Source organism: Lemur catta, chromosome 12 (assembly GCF_020740605.2).
Source record: "Lemur catta isolate mLemCat1 chromosome 12, mLemCat1.pri, whole genome shotgun sequence".
NCBI classification, from domain to species: Eukaryota; Metazoa; Chordata; class Mammalia; order Primates; family Lemuridae; genus Lemur; species Lemur catta.
Window position 1 is genome coordinate 50633157 of NC_059139.1, and position 19347 is coordinate 50652503.

Here is a 19347-nt window from a genome sequence, read left to right on the forward strand (position 1 = left end):
GAGAATTAAATAGGTCAGAATCCTGGACCTTGTATCCCTACAAGGCTATTTACCTTTGGAATGACATTTGCAAAGAGACGGTCCAACAATCTAATGGAATCTTGGCCTTTGATGTTAAACTTGCCAAACGGGGACAGGTCAATCACCCCTACTCTTTGCATAACCTGTTTATATTCAGAGCCCACTGGCTCAAACCAGTTTGTGCGGCGAAAACTTGGCCTGAAACACAACGTTTAGTGTCCTAAAACTGTCATTCATTTTTTTAAAAATTACAAAATAAGGATATTTTAATAAACTCTACTCATCTGGAAAATCCCACTAGGGAAGAAAACATGCAACCTAAAATTCTGTTCTGCAAAGCATACATGTATGTATGTTGGAATATGACCATTTAAAATTACTCATCTATTCTTTTGACCCATTTTACAGTGAATGAAGTATTAGTTAACTAGAAAACAAGACAGAACATGTGGTCTCCCAGATCTGGAAGAGAGCTTAGAAGTCAACCAGTCTGATGGTTTTCTACCTTGGTTGCATATTAGAATCACCTGGGGAGCATTTAAAAACTATTAGTGGTTGGGCCTAATTAAATCAGAATATCTGGGAGGTGGAGCTATCTAACCCAGTGCTTCTCTTACATTAATGGGAATACAAATCACTTGTACTTGTTAAAGTCCAGATTCTGATACAGTAGGTCTGAGGTGGGACCCCATAGTCCGCATTCTAACAGGCACCCAGCCAATGCCCATGCTCTTGCTTCACACCTGGAGCAAGCAAGGATCTGGTCCAATATCTTCATTTTCACAGAAAAGGCACCAAGTGACTTCCAAGATCTTTGCATTAATTAATGACATGCTGGGCCAGGAACAAAAGTCTCCTGACTCATGACTAAGGGTCCTTTCTACTTTATGATGTGGACTTCTAATGCAGTATTTTAACTTCAGAGCAAGATGCTAAGTCTGCAAAATAAGCTTTCAGTAGTTTAATTATTAAAATGGTAAAAGAAGCTTGGGCCAGATCCAAATAGCACAAAGCAAAGAATAAAGCTGGCATTTACCACAGTCATTTAGGAAAAACCAAACAAGTATTTGGCCACCAAATAATCTAGATTGGCTGCCTGTACAGCCCAAATTCATTCAACAACTGGCCCTCTACTACACTTTGTACTATTTAGATCTGGTCTTTAAAAAGCCATCAAAACCTGGTTAAGGCCGGGTGCGGTGGCTCACGCAATAATCCTAGCGCTCTGGAAGGCTGAGGCGGGAGAATCGCTTGAGGTCAGGAATTTGAGACCAGCCTGAGTGACACTTAGACCCCAGGATTTTATAGAACCCAACTGAATTTCTAAAAATAGAAAAATTAGCCCAGCATAGTGGGGCACGCCTGTAGTCCCAGCTACTCTAGAGGCTGAGGCAGGAGGATCGCCTGAGCCCAGGAGTTTGAGGTTGCTGTGAGCTAGGCTGACACCACGGCACTCTAGCCCAGGTGACGGAGCAAGACTCTATCTCAAACAAAAAAAAAAAAAAGAAAGAAAAAGAAAAGGAAAAAAAGAAAAAAAACACCTGTTTAAATAAGCAAAATGACAGCTCAAAAATAAAGGTAACTTAACTGATACATTTTCAATTTGTTTCCTCTGGGATTATAGATTCTCATGAGAAAAAATATATAATCACTATTAATCCCAAGTGCAACAGTGACATGTAGCAGTTTACAGGAATTCAGAAAATTGTTTCAGTGACATGCTTTATGTTTTAGCTTGATCTGAAATGCTATGCAAATGATCTTTTCCCCTAATTTATCAACTATACATATAATTTGCATGGCTCAGTGCACACACTTTAGAAAGCAGTTGTTTTGAGCTATTTCATGATGAATAGAAAATCCAAAACTCTAGGCACTTTTCACTTTGTGGTTGTATACTATGTGGTTAGACCAAACATCCTAAACCACAGCAAACCTTTAGGAGCCAACTGGAGCGATGTGGACTTTTGGAGGGCGGTGGGGTAAAAAGGTTCCTCTGAGCTTCTGGTAAATGTCAAGTGGAAGAGGCTTCACCTGGGCTAGTTATGAGATTCTCAGGGCCACATGGGTCCTAGGTATGGACCAGTGTCATGTGGGCTAGAATAATGACTCCAATGCCAGAAAATTTTTGTAGAAAAGGCTCAATGCTCCTTGGAATGCAGTGGAGTGACGGGGTGGAAGGGGGAATCGGCACTTCTGCTGTCCTGTTGTTTCATCCCTCGGTCAGACCCACAGGCAGGTTAAGTCACTCACTTACCTGTACTGAGTGTCCTGGCCTGGCTTGTAGAACCAGTGTGGTTGCTCCCAGCCCGAGTGGAAGCCCATGGAACACTTAGACTCCAGGATTTGGTAGAGCCCACTGACTCGCTGAGTTGGCCTCCCGGCAAACCGTTCTTCTTTAGGATAACCAACTGAAAAAGGAAAGTCCGTATGTTAAATAGCATATAACCCAAACAATAAAATACTTTGAAGGAATTCATAAAATGTAAAATACAGCACTTAAAATCCAGAAGCATAATATTAATAATATACATAGAATTTGTGTAAAAAACAAAGCTGTCACCTATATTGATCATCAAAGAGTAAAGTAGAAATATACTTAGTATTTAAAACCAGTGATAGACTTCACACATTAGATACATACATTCATATGTATTCCTTGTTGTGTCTTAGAGGCACAATGCTTTTTGAAGTCCCTAACCGCCCCCACCTCAATGAATAGAATAAAGAGCATCTAAAGTCAGAGATGCTACAAGTCAAATCAAATCTGTCAACACTTTGTAGACAACAGTAAATTTGTATCTTACCAGCATTGTTCAATCCATACGACTCTCTTGCTTTGGCCTCGGTGTACTGAGTTGTGGTCCATTTGCCATAGCGATTAGGATCTAATTCTATCAGGTCAAAAGGAGGTTCTCCATGCAGGATCCAGTCACTGAGGTATTTCCCTATCCCACCAGCATGGATTATGCCGTATCTTTCAAATACAGAGACAGGTAACCTGTTACTAACACGTGTTGTTTTCAAATAATGAAACATGACCAAATATTTTACAGGGCCCCAAAGTTGGAGCGTTCTGTGCTCTTCAGAACACACAAGTAACATAATCTTTATGCTATCAAACTTTTCCTTAAAAATGACATGTTTAGTATCCAAGTTAAGTGTGCCTGACTTGATAGCTAGTTTGTTTCTGCAGTTTCAAGAGAGGCATACCTGCAAAATAGCTCCTTATTGGGAAAAGATTCAATGATCCTTGATTTCTAGCTGGTAAGGATTTTCTCTTTAAGAAAACGAGAAGTTGAGGGGAGGAAGCAAACAGGCCGATGTGATTGGTACCTACCAGCCCTCTTGGGCTACGATTATCCTGACTGATAGGTGACCTTGTAGAGAAACGTGTACTTTAGAGTGTCTGTCCACCTCTTCTCAGACGGAATTTAGTTCTAATCCCCTTAGGTAATGACCTCTGTGCAAGGAACTTGAGCCATTTTGTTAGAAGCATTTAGGCAAAGAGTCCCTCACTGGGGACTTATAGGGAGGAGGTAGAAAAGAATGCTGGCCCCTGTATTTTGCAACTAATTGGTCACTTGGTGGAGAAGGTGGGCTTGTTTTCTATTTCCATAAGAAGATACGTTAAAACCAAGAACACGATTGTGTCAAATAAAGGGGTTTAGGTATCAGTCGGAATGGAGGGTGTTACTGTTTTCCATTGGCCATGTGCAGTTCCACTCACTCTTGTCTAACAGTGAGTTCATTTGTGGTTTAGGTCAAGAGAAGCTTCTGAGGAATTGAATGAGCCAGGAGTCATGGGGCAAGAACCAAGAAAAGGGGCTACATAGCAGACATTGAGACACAGAGACTCAGGATCACAGGTTCTAAGAGCATGGGAGGAACTTTAGAAAGGCTAGAAATGTTAAATAACTTTCCTACAAGAAGATACCAGTTTTGCTATTTTACAAAAATGAATGCCTAAATTTGTTATAAGAATATTTCTCGGCTGGGCGAGGTGGCTCACACCTGTAATCCTAGCACTCTGGGAGGCCGAGGCAGGTGAATGGTTTGAGCTCAGGAGTTCGAGACCAGCCTGAGCAAGAGCGAGACCCCGTCTCTACTAAAAATAGAAAGAAATTATATGGACAGCTAAAAATATATAGAAAAAATTAGCTGGGCATGGTGGCACATGCCTGTAGTCCCAGCTACTTGGAAGGCTGAGGCAGGAGCCCAAGAGTTTGAGGTTGCTGTGAGCTAGGCTGACGCCACGGCACTCACTGTAGCCCGGGGAACAGAGTGAGACTCTGTCTCAAAAAAAAAAAAAAAGAATATTTCTCAAGGAAGAAAAAAAGGCAACAATTTACACTTCCCTGGGCAGTTTAAAAAAGAAACATGGGTCATTCAAATGATCTACAACCAACCTCTCTAAATTTCAAAAAACAGGAGAAATTATTAAGTACATACTAAAATGTATATTAAAGTTAGCACATTCACTTAACCAGGCCCAATGTTGATATATGTAGAACAGTTACCATTTAAAGAATTATAGATACTGTTTACAAGAACTGAAGCCTTATAAAGTTTTACAGACATTAATCAAGTGCTTACCATTTACCACGTATTGTTTCCATCTACCATGTATGAGCTGATTATTTTCTAGCAAGTCTATTTTACCAATGAGAAAATTAGCCCACACACAGGGGTTAAATAATAGGGTCACACAGATTCAGGATACATGTTCAGTCATCTGACCTGAAGTCTACTCCTTGTTATTGGACTTTACTGTCTTCAGTGGTTCCGATCTTTGTTCAGACAAAACACACACGACAGATACTGTATTATTTACATCTTTGACAGACTCCCAGGGCAGAGCCAAGGTGGTACTTTGGTTTCCTGTGGTCTGGCTGCTACAACACCCTGTTCTTTCCCTTTCAATGATGCACATGAGCAAACAAATGGGGCTGAGTGCAGTTATTTGGGATGGATTTGGGGGGTGGGATCCTGAATCAAATCTAATTTATTTTTAAAAAGAAAGTCTTTTAGAAACCAACCCTCTAACCATTAACAAGCTATATGTAAAATGCCATACAATTGAGTGTTATAAAACATCTCTTAAGAACCCCTGGCTTAGTAGCTAAAAGTATAACAGCAGGGACCTGGGTATGATTCCTGTTCTGCCACTGTTAGCCGTGTGACCTTGGGCAAGTTATATAACCACCCTGAGCTTCAGTCTTCTCATACGCACACTTTCTTTATGGTGTTGGTGGAGAATTAATTGGCATTTAAAAGCATTTAGTACACTGCATGAGACCTAGTAGGCAAGCAATACGTGGTGGCTATTGGGCCCTAGTATGACCAGTAGCAGAGTTAGGTTCTTCTATCTCTAGCATTAATCTGCAGAACCAGATTCTTCTGTATGACCTCGGGCTGCTATGCTTTTTGAGTGTTTGTGTCTGCTTTTTATGATAACTCTGTTAACCTATCAGATGTTACATCTTAGAATACTCTCTTCTCTTTAAACTTGCTGTTTATAATCTATTCTAAATCAAGAAAACCAGATCCAATCCAATACAATTCATAAAACATTTTTGGGACATTGTGTTAATCACCTAGAAGCAGAAAAACTTGTTAGAATTGTGACAAAACAAATGTCCAAAGTAAAATAGCTTTGACTAAGGATATTCTGTGAGTAAGGTAAATGAGGACTGGTACATATATAGTTTGCAAACACCTATTCCCTGGACCAGTTGTACCAAAATTACAGACAATATTGAAATGCAGATTCCTGGGCCCCTCTCCAGACCACTGAATTGGAATCTATAGGAGTGGAGTCTGGAAATCTGTTTGTTCGTTTGTTTGTTTGTTTGTTTGTTTTCCAATTGAACATATCTTTTGTGATACTATGTACTGAATGTTTGTGTCCCCACCCCACCCCAAATTCATCTGTTGAATCCCTAATCCCCAATGTCATGGTATTTGGAGATGGGGCCTTTAGGAGGTAATTAGAGTTACATGAGGTCATGAGGGTAAAGCTCTCATGCTAGGATTACCGCCCTTCTATGAAGAAACACTAGAGTTTGCTGTCTCTCTCTACACGCACACACAATAATGAAAGGCCACGTGAGCACATAGCGAGAAGGCAGCCATCTGCAAGCCAGAAAAAGAAACTTCCGCAGAACTCAAACATGCTGGCATCCTGATATCAGAGACTTCCAGTCTCCAGAACTGTGATAAAACAAATTTCTGTTGTTTAAGTCACCCAGTCTATGGTATTTTGTTATGGCAGCTCAAGCAAACTAAGCCACATGGGTTCTAATGACAATAGGAATTTCATGGATGAAAGGTATACAAGGATAAAAAATGTGCAAGTGACTAACCACATGGTTGAGATGCTGCTTTTTAACATGCCCCTCAGACGATTCTGCTGCTCACCCAGGTATGAGAACCACTGGCCTCCAGAACCATGGGATGGACACACTGATAGAGGCCAGGAGGGGCAGCCAGTGTGGGTATTCCACCATTTTACATAAGAAATGTCTTAGAAACCTTGACTTTTAGGTAATGGGAAGGTGTTTTGGGTTTAGACCAAACCTGTCAGAGAGAGTGAGGCACTTTGCTCACCTCCCTCCTCCACCTGTCATCTTCTCCACCCACCTCCCAATATCTACAACTTGGAAAAAATTAGCCAGAACAATCAGAGCAGGAGTTTGACATCAGCCCCATGCAAGTAGATACAATTCCTAGATAAGTAACTGGTGTTCTAAAGGGAGCACCTTCCTAATTTCCTGGGCGATTAGTTATTAGGTATTCCACAGGAGATCAGTGACACTGTCACTTGTTCACAGCTCAGAACATGGCTTATAGTCAGTGATCTTCAATTTCTATTACTAAAATCCAATTGCAATATCAAAAAGAATAAACTACTTAGGAATAAATTTAACAAAAGAAGTGTAAAACTTATGCTCTGAAAACTACAAATCATTGTTGGAAGAAATTTTAAAAGACCTAAATAAACAGAAAGATATCCCATGTTCATGAATCAGAAGACTTAACATTGTTAAGATGGCAATACTCCTCAAGTCGATCCACAGATTCAACGCAGTCCCTATCAAAATCCCAGCTGACTTTGTTGCAGAAATTGACAAGCTGGTCCTAAAATTTATATGGAAATTTAAGGGACCCAGAATAGCTAAAACAATCTTGAAAAAGAACAAAATTGTAGGATTCACACTTCCTGATTTCAGAAGTTACTACAAAGCTACAGTAATTAAGACAGTGTGGTACTGGCATAAGAATAGACATAGATCAATGAAATAGAATTGAAAGTCTAGAAATAAACCCCTATCTCTAGGGTCAATTGATTTATGACAAGAACACTGTGATGTTCTTGTCATAATACAAAATAAATATTTGGTCTTTGTCCCCAGTTCCTCCACAGAATTTCTAAAACATTTGGAATTCATTATCTTTTGTATGCTAATGAGGTAGCTCTTGTAGGGAGAGGAGAACAGTCCTAGAGGACTTCAGGATGGGGGATGTTGCCAGAAAAACCAAGTAGGTGATTAGAACTTTCAGTCCCACTCCCTATTCCAACCTCCAGGGAATGGAACTCATTATTTTCCTGTTTTTCTCTCCCCATGGCTCCAGTATCCAGCCAGTGCTCAAATTAGAAAGGTTGCCATTACTTGCTATGTTTTCCTTTCCCTCAAGACCTTAGGCAATCATTGTCAAATTCAAATAATTTTATCTCCTATCTCTCAGTCCTCACTGCTGCTACCTTAGTTCAGATCCAGACTCTCTACTACATTGGCAGAACAGCACCCCAGCCAGCCTTCCACCTGCAGTCAGACCTCACTGCCTTGGCCCCAGCTGCAGCCCAGCGCCTAACCCTATGCCTACGCCTGGCACAGAGCAGGAAATCATTAACTATTAGTTGAATAAATTGCCAAATAAAGTATGGAAGAAAAATAGAATATCAGAAGCTGTGACATGATAGTAAAGTGGGCTTGACATCAATATTCACCAAATTAATGGAACAAATATTAGAAATGAAATATCAAAGAGGCAATGGAATTATAAATAGGAAGCAACCTGAGGAATTATAAAGAAACAAATCATGTTGGAGAAACATGAATTATGGTGAAAATGCATCAGCTATTATATATCATACATTTCATATTTTGAATTATCTTTGTCACATTGTATTATGAAAACATCCTCATGAAATTGGGACAAATTGGCCTATCTGAAGAAACACAGCATGAAAAGAGACACAAATAATGGAAATGGCAGGAAATATGCAAAGAGAAAGTTCCAGGAAATCATTGCCCTTCTGTGTGCTAATATTTAAAACCTACACAAGTGATTGAACCATTATATAATCAGTGTTTTAAAACTGAAAGTTTTTATTCCTTGTATTATTCCTTGGTCATGAAAGGGAGAAATCTCCCCCCCTCTCTCTCTGCCCCCCATATTTTCCTTTTATGGTCTGAGATTATGGAAGGAGACTTATTGAAAATAAGTGGTTCTACAATAAATGTTGAATTACATGGAGATACTCACCCAAAGCCCATAGCCACCCAGTAGTTTCTGACCCCCTGATAAGGCCCCACCATAGGCAGAATGTCAGGAGAATAGGTGATGGGGCCATTGACTATATTGATGATGTCAGCCTTTTCTAAAACTGGCACCGTTTCCATGGCAGCTTCGACATATTTCATGATTCGGTCTAGATCAGACTCAAAGAGTTCCTTTCCAAAACCTGAAAAGATATGCATTGTGGTCAGGATGCGCTACCTGTGCAGACAAGTACAGATTTAGGTCTGTCTCTGACACAGTCTACATTTAAAGACGGCCTGTTAGGAAGGTGCTGCCGTTTGTTTTTAAGTCTAAATTTGACATTCTCTATCAACAGATGGGTGCCCATGATATTACGGAGAAAAATAATGTTATTGTTCTTAAAGCAAAGTTATAAAAGTTAACCTTTTTAATTAATAGAAAATTCGAATGTTTGCATATTAACAGTTTCCCATATTTAATCAAATCACAAATTTAAAAAAAACAACAATTTGGTTTGTCAAGTGATATCTTTATCTTTTAATTAACCATAAGATCCTTTTTCTTTCACTCAGATAAGGGCAAATGTGAGTTTATAAAGTCATGCCAGGACACTGGGAAAAGTGAAATACTACTCCAGGATCTAAGATGATGGATTTTAGGTCCCTTTTGACTTTCCTTTCAGCAGGGAAGGAATGGCATGGAGGCCTTCTTCCTCCAGCCTGCTCCCACATACATCCAAGGGCTGGAATTCTGTGAAAAGAGGCAGGGTCTTGGAGTGCAATCGTCTTCTTGTCCTAAAAGTCACTGTGATTGCAGGCAAGGCAAGAGATAAGCTTCTAGAGGAAAGTCTCTACCAATACTGGTGATATTCCCACGTGGTAGGCAGCAGCTCCTCCTTGCTCCTCCCGGGGACAGCATTTGGGTCAGCTGCGTGGAGACCTGGAGACCACCAGGCTGGGACTAGGACATACAGGCACCCACACCCAGGGACAGCTAACAATGTGGCTCTACCTCCAACCAGTATTATTTAAATATTTATTCAACATTTATTTGGAGGAAAGCCTGGCAGCATGGGGGAGGAGCAGAGAGGGAGCTCCAGGTGGCAGGTCCTTCCCTCTGGGATCAAGAACGATTCTGCTCTAGCCCAAATGTGCAGGACCTACACAGCAAAACTAAAACCCTGAAGTAGCTGGCCCGACTTCTGTGGAGGAGGACGGAGGGACTTATTTCCTATGTCAAGGAGCTTATCAAAGTGTAATTCTAGAAAGTACCATTACCTCTATTTCTTTATATTTCCTGCAACATTTCAGTATCCCAATGATATTTTGGCTCCCTTTAGATTAAAACCTGAGGTACCTCCTCAGACCACCCAGTCGTTAATCTGGCACTGTGGAAATGTTTCATGACAAACAAAAACAAAGCTGTCTCCCTTACAGAACTTAAAAGAGAAACTATAGTACCTCCTGCTTTAGCAGAGAGACCCGAGCCTTTTCCACATGCATTCATGTAGCGCGGGAGGCCCTCAGCTGGCGGTACCAACCTACCCTGCTCTGTTACAGACGCCTAGGCTTTCATTCTTAGTAGGATGGATATCTGGCCTCCAATACCTGTCATGTTTCCAACTGTAAAAGCACAATAGCAGCTATATTCAAATCTTGAAAGTAACCATGCTGGCAGCAGATCAAGGAGGTAGGGAGAAGGCAGGAGGCTGGTAAAAATATACCTGGAGCCTTGCAAAGCAGCCGGAACACGTTTCTTCAGCTTCCCTACCACCAGCTACATCTTCTCTCTTTCCTCACTCCCAGCTGTGATTGTTCAAAGCGATAAAAGAACAGAGCGCACCTCAAACTCCTCACTTCCGAAGTCCCCGGTATGTTACAGTCTAGTATTATAGCGTCGTCTTATTCTACAGCCAGCCCCCATCATGGAGAGAATGAACCACACGTGTGGGACCTGCACACACTTTCGTCTGCTGAACCCACCTGGAGGAACTCCATTGGTGACCCAGGAGTCCTGAAGTTTCATTTTCTCCTGACTTTCATACGGACCAAACAAAAGCCCATCCCTTTCCTGTCGGAGGTAAAATGATCCTTCCAGATCACGGATCACAGGGAGTTCTCGTTTCAAAGCTTTCACTTCCGGTATAGTTGATGTAACAACATATTGATGTTGAACCGCAATGAGAGGATGTTCTAGCCCAATCATTTTACCTACTTCACGAGCCCAAAATCCTTAAACAAAAAAATCATTTAAAAATGTCAGCACATATATAAGCATACCATATCAGACACTGATATGGATAGCAATTTTTATTAAAATAAAATATTTAGAAGGCTTGAGTACTCATGGCAAGGACTAAAGAATGTCATAAGAATCTTTAACATTTTTGTCATTGCAAAATTAAATAGGGGAAGAGAAGACAAGACAATATTTTGCATTGCCCAGAGTTTTGAAGATTTCTGGAATCTAAGGGAATGCCATTCCTGAAAAAGTATTTTGCCCATATGCAAAGGTAGGCAGAAAAAAAACCCAAAAAATTTTATTTGAAAGAAAAAACAAACAACCCGACTATATAAAATGTACTGATGTTGATAAAAAGTATGGTAACAGACTGACCCTACTTGTGGCCAGGGGTTGTCAGGCAAAGGAGAGGCCCTATGTTGATGTGATCAACATAATACGTAAGGACAGTACATGGTAAAGCCCTGCAAGTCAACTTCTCTACCCCCAACCCTATTCTCCCCAAATTGTTGATGCCTAAAATTCCACAAGCACAAAATGGTGCTGCTAACTTAAAATTTGAAAATGTATGTACTTTGGGAGAGAGAGCATATTAAGTTTTATCTGTTGTTTTAAAAGTTTAGTTTGAGTAAGTTTGCAAGATCCTTTTTCTTAAAGGGCACAAAGGCACGAGGAGTCAAAAACAGGGAAGAAGAGAAGCCAGACGAAGGGGAAGAAGACTGGGTTCAAAAGTAGGTGGGGAGTTTCCCAAACAAATGTTTCTCACTTAATGATTTGCATAGGGACTGTCTTATTGGTGGAAATTAATGTTATTTTTTTCATTTGCAAAAGACAGAACTGGATAATTTGTAGCTGAAGGGACCTTTGTTTCTTTCCCAGGCTGACCCTTCAGAACACAGAAGTGGGAGCGAAGGTCCAAAAGGGTAAGACATACCTGAGGTCACACTGAGAGGTCCTGTAAGCAACACGTCTTATTGGTTTTCTTGCTGTGGAAGACTTTATTTTATAAATCTAAGCCACCCCTACTTGTGTAAAGGTCTTTTAGAAACTAAACTAATAAAAATTATTATTGTTTGGCAAGGATATGGTGTCACCTGACCCATCAATGGATTATTGGTGGGGAAGGAGTTCTATTTGCATGTTTGTTTCATAATAATTTTGAGGAATCATTCAAATGATTAGAGAATCCTATTTAAGTTATTTCTTTAATGGTTGCACTCTCTAAATTTTTAGCCATTTCTGCTTGCTTTTTTTCTGAATCTAATAAGGAGCTCAGAAGTCTCCATCATTATGAAGTTCAGAGCCAGACACAGAATCATCAATTATAAGTCAGTCTGGGAGTCCAGATTACGTGCTCATAAGTGCTAAAGTTTATTTCCATCTATGCATTATCCTTGTGTTTTATTGTTTTGTTTTGGCCTAACAGCTAAGTTGGTCACACTTGTATAATAAATCTAGAAATGGGTACCTATTTGCAAATTAGAAATCTGACCTGTGGGCATCAGAGCTGTTTGTTGGTCTTTTAATAATTTAGGGACATAATTTATTCTTTCTAATAGGAGGATATGAATTACCAATGTCAGAACGTTGTAGGAAAATGTAGTAAAGCTACATGTTCTAGTTATACATACTTGAGGAGTTTTAAAATATAAAAAAATCAAAATATTTAGCCTAGAAATTCAAACTACTGCAGTATCCTCAATATACTTCTTTCAGTTAAAAACATAAATTTTCAGACCTGTCCCCGTCTGCTGCTCCTGCCTGGTTACACAGTGACAGGTCAGTGCCGCCCTTTGGCACTGCCAGGGCTCCCCTGCCTGTGTTGCTGATATCCTATACAGCTCTCCACTGACTACATGTAAATGCCCTTTTTTACAACTTTGTTTTCTTATTGACCCAGGAGCTGTTAGACATTTTTTCCTGCCTCCCCCACAATGTAAATTTTTTTTTTGGTAGAGAGAGGGTCTTGTGCTATGTTGCCCAGGCTGGTCTTGAACTCTTAGCCTCAAGCGATCTTCCTGCCTTGGCATCCCAGAATGCTGGGTTACAGGTGTGAGCCACCATGCCCAGCCAACCCCCATGTAATTTTAATACCACAGATATACTATATATCTATTTATGTACTGTTTCTGTGCTTTGTACATAAAAGAACCCATTTTCACCCCCTTGGGGGTGGTAGAACCCTCACTGAGAATGCATAGGTTAATTAAAACTAATAAATTCTTATTTAACATTTTTAAAAAAACATAAATTGAAGAAAATAAATTGTTTTATCCAAACATATTTATGAATTTCTGAGTCCAACTGCTTGCTTATTAATGCACTTTATCATTAAAATAAAGTGGAAATGTATGCATAAGTATCATGTAACTATATTACTTCAAATCTCATAGCAAGCTCTATGCTGTTTTACCCTATGGGGGTGGTGTCTGTTGGCATTCTCTTCTTCTCTATGTCAATCAAATTAGCCTAAATCTAGCCAGGATTACCCTTCCTCTCCTACTACATCATCCATCCACCAAGATCAAAGGGAAGGCCGGGCGGCCTGGTGGCTCATGCCTGCAATCCTAGCACTCTGGGAAGCCGAGGTGGGTGGTGGGTGGATCGTTTGAGCTCAGGAGTTCGAGACCAGCCTGAGCAAGATCAAGACCCTGTCTCTACTAAAAATAGAAAGAAATTATATGGAAAGCTAAAAACATATATAGAAAAAATTAGCCGGGCATGGTGGCACATGCCTGTAGTCCCAGCTATCGGGAGGCTGAGGCAGGAGGATCACTTGAGCCCAGGAGTTTGAGGTTGCTGTGAGCTAGGCTGACGCCACGTCACTCTAGCCTGGGCAACAGAGTGAGACTCTGTGTCAAAAAAAAAAAAAAAAAAAAAAGATCAAAGGGAAAAGAGACAAATGTGGAGGACTCATTCTAAAATCTACCATTATCACCTGAAAAACAACTGAAGAGTCAATAAAAATGACCATTGGCAATGACTTCCAATTTTTAAAAGTGCAGTGATTAATAGAAATGAAATGCAGGCTGAAGGTTCATGGACAAGTTTACTTCTACTACATGGTTTATACAGTGACAATAATGGTTTTATTCTTTGACCAAGAATATCAGACAAAATCAAACAATTCTTTTTGGCTGAGCACTAGGCTTCACGTTAGCATGATCCAAGCACATTTCTGATTTACCATATTAGGAAAATTTTACAAAGTTATCTTGGGCTTAATGAGTCAATTGGAAATGAGGTCAAGAGGAACATTCAACACTATGCAGAGAAAAAGTTTGTGTCATAATAAATAGCATATGGCCATGTCCCTGAGCTGCGCCTGAGGGAAGGAGTAGAATAAAGCCAATGTTGAAAGCTTCCAGTGCTAAAGGCAAATTAGACTACTGCACACCAAAATGTTGGAAGTGTCAGAAACTTCCACAGCTCTGCTTGCTCAAGAATATGGTCACTTATTGCAAAGCCAAATGGCAAGAGAAAAAAAATAAGAATACAGTCACTACATTCTCTCTCCTGTAGGAACACCCATAGAGTCCTGTTTCTCCAAAGAATTTTTGCAAATTATCTGGTGCAGGCAGTACAGTACCTGGAGTACTTATTTAAAATGCAGCTTTTGAGCTGCCACCTCGAACATCTGAATTAGAATCTTTTTGAAGCCTGAGAAACTTCCTAAAGTGATTCTTATGCACACTAACTTGGTAACCAAGCTCTTTGGGAAGCCAATTTACTAGCAGAATAGGGGCTGGATGCCTACAGGGGAAAAGAAAGAAGTTGAGCAATCTTAAGTCTAGTACTAAGTAGCTATAACCTGATGCTACTGTCTCCCAGACTAGGGCATAGACTATCAAGGAAATAATTGTAATATTCATAATAATTATTATACCTAATTTTTTTAGTGCTTTCTACATGGTAATCCCTGTTCTGGGTACTTTACATTATTAGCTTATTTGCTACCCATAATAACTTTTCAAGATGGGCAATGTTATTCCCATTTTACAAATGAGCAACTTGCCTGAGTCACTCAGTTGGCAATGCATGCCTCTGGGCCAGAGAGCACCACTGCCGTGGACGATGCTGGAAGCACATCAGCAAACTGACAAATCTTCACTCTTAGATCTTCCTTTTTATTTTATTTTATTTTTAATTATTATGGGTACATAATAATTAAAGATACAATTAAATTACATTATGTTAACTATAAATATATTCTATTAAATTTAATTAATTATAACTAAATAATTATAAATATAATAGTTGTATATCTTTATAGTGTACATATGATGTTTTTATACAGGCATACAATGTGAATTAATCAAATCAGGGTAATTGGGGTATCCATCACCTCAGGCACTTAACTTTTCTTTGTGTTAGGAACATTCCAATTCTACTCTTTTAGTTATTTTAAAGTATACCCTAACTTATTGTTGCTTATAGTCACTCTGTTGTGCTACCAAATATTGTTAATTCTACCTATCTACCTATATTTTTGCACCCATTAACCATCCCATTTTATCTCCCCCTCCCTCTACCCTTCCCAATCTCTGGTAACCATCATTCAACTCTCTGTTAGGCTCTCCTTTTTATGGATATCCTGAAGACCCAGCAGCATTGACATTTTTACATTTTGGTTGTATTTCCGAGTCTATATTCTGGTTACTTTAATCAGATTTCAGAGCTGGCCTGAGGAATTTGCCTAAATTTGTGAGACTTCCTGGTCTCACTGAGTAACTCTGGGAAAAATTCTACCAGCCACACATTCTCAGACCATTTCAGCATGATGCCTTCTGCAGATGATTGCTTTTATTCATAAAATTGATCTTTGTTAGCTTCAATTGTAGAAGGAGGTATATCCAAACCTTTGCCTCCAGCTACTGAGGCTCACCCTTTGGAGAGCTTCTATCTTTTAAATAAAGTTTTTTTGAATACAGACATACACACACCCCTCCATACCACCTACGGACGACTAGTATATAATCAGTTAGATTTTCTTCAGTAACTTTGCCCCATTGAAGAAAAGTGATGGAGGAGAAAAAGGGGGGGAAAGGAGATTATGGGGCAGAGATCTGATCTGAATCAGGGAAGGAATTGAGAATTGAGACTGGATAGTCTCAACAAAGAGCTGCCTGGAGTTACCAGGGCTGGGGAGTGGATATGGGTGGGCAAAAGGCACCAGGAACAAAGGACAAAGGGAGGCATCACCACCCCATGCAGGGCCACACACACTGTCAACCCAATTCCAGGGATATGTTTTGCAGGCCAGCAGGAGACAGTGGTTCTCAAGGACTTTCTGCCACTAATAAAGATTGTCTTCATTAGTAATTTAAGCAATAACTCAAAGAAAATCAGTCACTGCCTCATGCTTATTTTAGGTTTTAAAGGAATCCTTATGAATTTTAGAAAAATACAAACTATTAGCCCAGTTTAGGCTCCAAAAGCATTTTCACTAAAATTTATTTTTGCACGTGTGATAGTTTAAAATGACTTCACATGAGACCAATCTGTTAGAAAGTATATTAACTCAAGAATCAAAAGACCCAGATCCCAGTCTTATCTCTGACAAAACTAGCTGTGTTGCTTGGCCAAGTAACATGACTCTTCTGGACCTTGCCCTCTACCAATGGAAAATGAGTGCGTTGTTAAATTATCCCAAATATCTCTATGGCTTCACTACTCTGTGAGTCTAAACTATAACAGAACAATCTACAGAAAAGATTATGGAATATGTTGAATATTGCTCTGAAAGGAGAAGGGTTAAGAGTTTTATGACTAGTGTCAAAAGTAATCAGAAATAGATGAGATAGTACAAGTGATCAAATCTGCCCTAAATAAGCAGATTGAAAACAAAGAAAATGCTCATGAATTTGAACACTAGAACTTGGTTATTAGTATAAAGAAACAGTAAACATAGAAAAAAGTAGAATTTAGCAAAACATAATCTGGAGCAAAAGAAAATGGAGAATGGAGAAAAATACCAACTTTTTGTGGATATTCAAGGAAAGAGTGGTATCTCAAGAGGAAAGTGGTGGGGGGAGGGTTTTGTAGCTTAAAAACAGACAAAATGTTTAACTTGGGAGCACCACAGTGCTCCATGACAATGTCCATCATATAAAACATTACTTTATGGCTATCTTATTTCTTTGCCACTTAAAAAAACACAGATCTTTTTTAAGAAAGATATGATGCTTACCTGCAGCATTCACAATTCTCTTTGCTCTCATAGATCCCTGGGGTGTTTCAACGTCCCATGTTCCATCTGACCTGAGTTTCAGAGAAGTCACTGGTGCAGGATATTTTAAAAGGGCACCATATTTCCTGGCCCCAGCAGCCAGGGCCATAGTTAGAGAATAAGGATCAATGTGACCATCTCCAGGGTTATACAATCCAGCTAAAATCTAAATCAATCATAATAGAGTCAATATTCAAATGAATATACATTTATTACTCAGTCTAAATATATTCTGCTAGCAAATGTTAAATAAAACTGGACTTTAAAAGTGTTTCTTGATCTGGAAGGTAACTGGGTCGCTGATGTCTTCATGAAAAGAGCCACCATTCAAGTCCTGGACTGTGAAATGAGAGAGAAATAAACTTCTAGCTTGTTTAAACATTATTATTTTGGTTTCTGACATTTGAAGCCAAATCTAATCCTAACTGATATATCAATTATAATTTAAATTTAATTGCTTAATACTGTCAAATTCACATGTTAAATACATATCTGGTGTCAGGAAAATTTATACTTGATTCGGTAACTATTTCTTGAATCTCTACTTTGTGTTAGGGCTTCAGGCTAGGTATTGTGGGGAAAACAAAGGAGAATGAAACTCAGAAAATGAGTTGATAGAGTAAACAGTGAAGTACTAGGTCTCTTCTATTCAAGAAAAATCTACTGAGCACAAAATACAAGCAAGAAGCTTTTGTCAAATGTTTTTCCTGCATCTGTTGAAATGATTGTGTGGTTTATTCCATTAATGTGGTATTATTACATTGATTAATATTTATATGTTAAGCCAACCCTGCATTGCTAGGATATATTCCACTTGGCCATGCTGTATAATCTGTTTTATATGTTGTTTATTTCAGTTTGCTAGTATTTTGTTGGTGATTTTTGCATCTATATTCATAAGGAATACCAGTCATTCTTTTTTTGTGTGTGATGTCTGACTGATTTGGGTAGGGTATCAAGGCAATACTGGCCTCATAGAATGAGTTGAGGAGTGTTCACTTTTCTTTTATTTTTGGAAGAGTTAATGAAGTATTAGTATTAACTCTTCTTTAAATGTCTGGTAGAATTAACCAGTGAAGTCATCTGGGCCCAGGATTTTCTTTGAGGAAAGTTTTTGATAACTAATTTAATCCTTTCACTTAGTATAGGTCTAGTGCAAGGGACTTTTGATTTTAATGGAATTCACATTTCTGAAGACTTCCAAATGTCACAGTGGTGCTTTGACATAGATATATCCTTGTTGCAGTGATGTCATATCTGTTTGATTCAGTCCCCATCCCAGAACCAGAGAATACTCTTGACATGTATTTCCATTGCCTTAGGCCCTTGAGAAAAATTATTGATGATGAGGACTTCCAGCAAAGCATTCCAGGACTGACATATAAACAGACTAATGTATATCCTTACGTATAGTGGGAATGGAATTTCCATGCAAGCAATGCACTGCAACACCAAACTGCCATCACACTGGTGTCACACAAAACTACGGACAAGGGAGTGCCAGCAGCCTGTGAAGACCCACAAGAGCAAATGACCCAAGCCCAGATCAATCTCCCTTGGAGATGGGAACTACTGCAGTAGTCACCAGCAGGGAAACAAACATCTGCTTCCCAAACAGCCCCTCCCCAGACACTTGGACAGTATGTACAGTCCAATGGAGTCAGAAAGCCTGGATTCAGATCTCTGCTCCAGGTCTTCCTAATGAATGTGCTCAGGCCCACTGTGTAACCTGTCTAAGCTACAATTTCCTGTTTAATCATAATGTATATCTTGGCTGGGCGCGGTGGCTCACACCTGTAATCCTAGCACTCTGGGAGGCCAAGGTGGGAGGATCGCTCAAGGTCAGGAGTTCAGGACCACCCTGAGCAAGACCGAGACCCCATCTCTACTAAAAAATAGAAATAAATTAACCAGACAACTAAAAGTATATAGAAAAAATTAGCCTGGCATGGTGGCACATGCCTGTAGTCCCAGCTACTCAGGAGGCTGAGGCAGTAAAGGATTGCTTGAGCCCAAGAGTTTGAGGTTGCTGTGAGCTAGGCTGACACCACGACACTCTAGCCCAGACAACAGAGTGAGACTGTCTCAAAAAAAAAAAAATATATATATATATATATATATATATGTCTCATAATATTATTTTGAAGTTAAATGAAATTATGCATGCAAAGAACTTAGCATAGTAACTAATACACAAATATATGCTGTAGCAAGTGTTAGTCATTGTTATTATTATTCAAAAGAGTTTATCCTCCTGTAGGAAAAAACGCAAAATTCCCTGTCAAGTGGATTTTCTCAGGCAAATGTGG

General features: G+C 39.5%; 1 protein-coding gene across 1 annotated transcript in view; it reads right to left on the reverse strand.

Annotated features, from left to right (window-relative positions):
* The window catches only part of DMGDH (dimethylglycine dehydrogenase), a 59284-nt gene that overhangs the window by 26440 nt on the left and 13497 nt on the right, over nucleotides 1-19347 (reverse strand). Inside the window, exons 5-10 of the mRNA XM_045566182.1 lie at nucleotides 17000-17204; nucleotides 10551-10799; nucleotides 8572-8770; nucleotides 2829-2998; nucleotides 2279-2432; nucleotides 54-219 (exon numbers count right to left, since the gene is read on the reverse strand). Of these exons, the coding sequence (XP_045422138.1) occupies nucleotides 54-219; nucleotides 2279-2432; nucleotides 2829-2998; nucleotides 8572-8770; nucleotides 10551-10799; nucleotides 17000-17204 (1143 nt within the window). The remainder of the gene's footprint in view (nucleotides 1-53; nucleotides 220-2278; nucleotides 2433-2828; nucleotides 2999-8571; nucleotides 8771-10550; nucleotides 10800-16999; nucleotides 17205-19347) is intronic.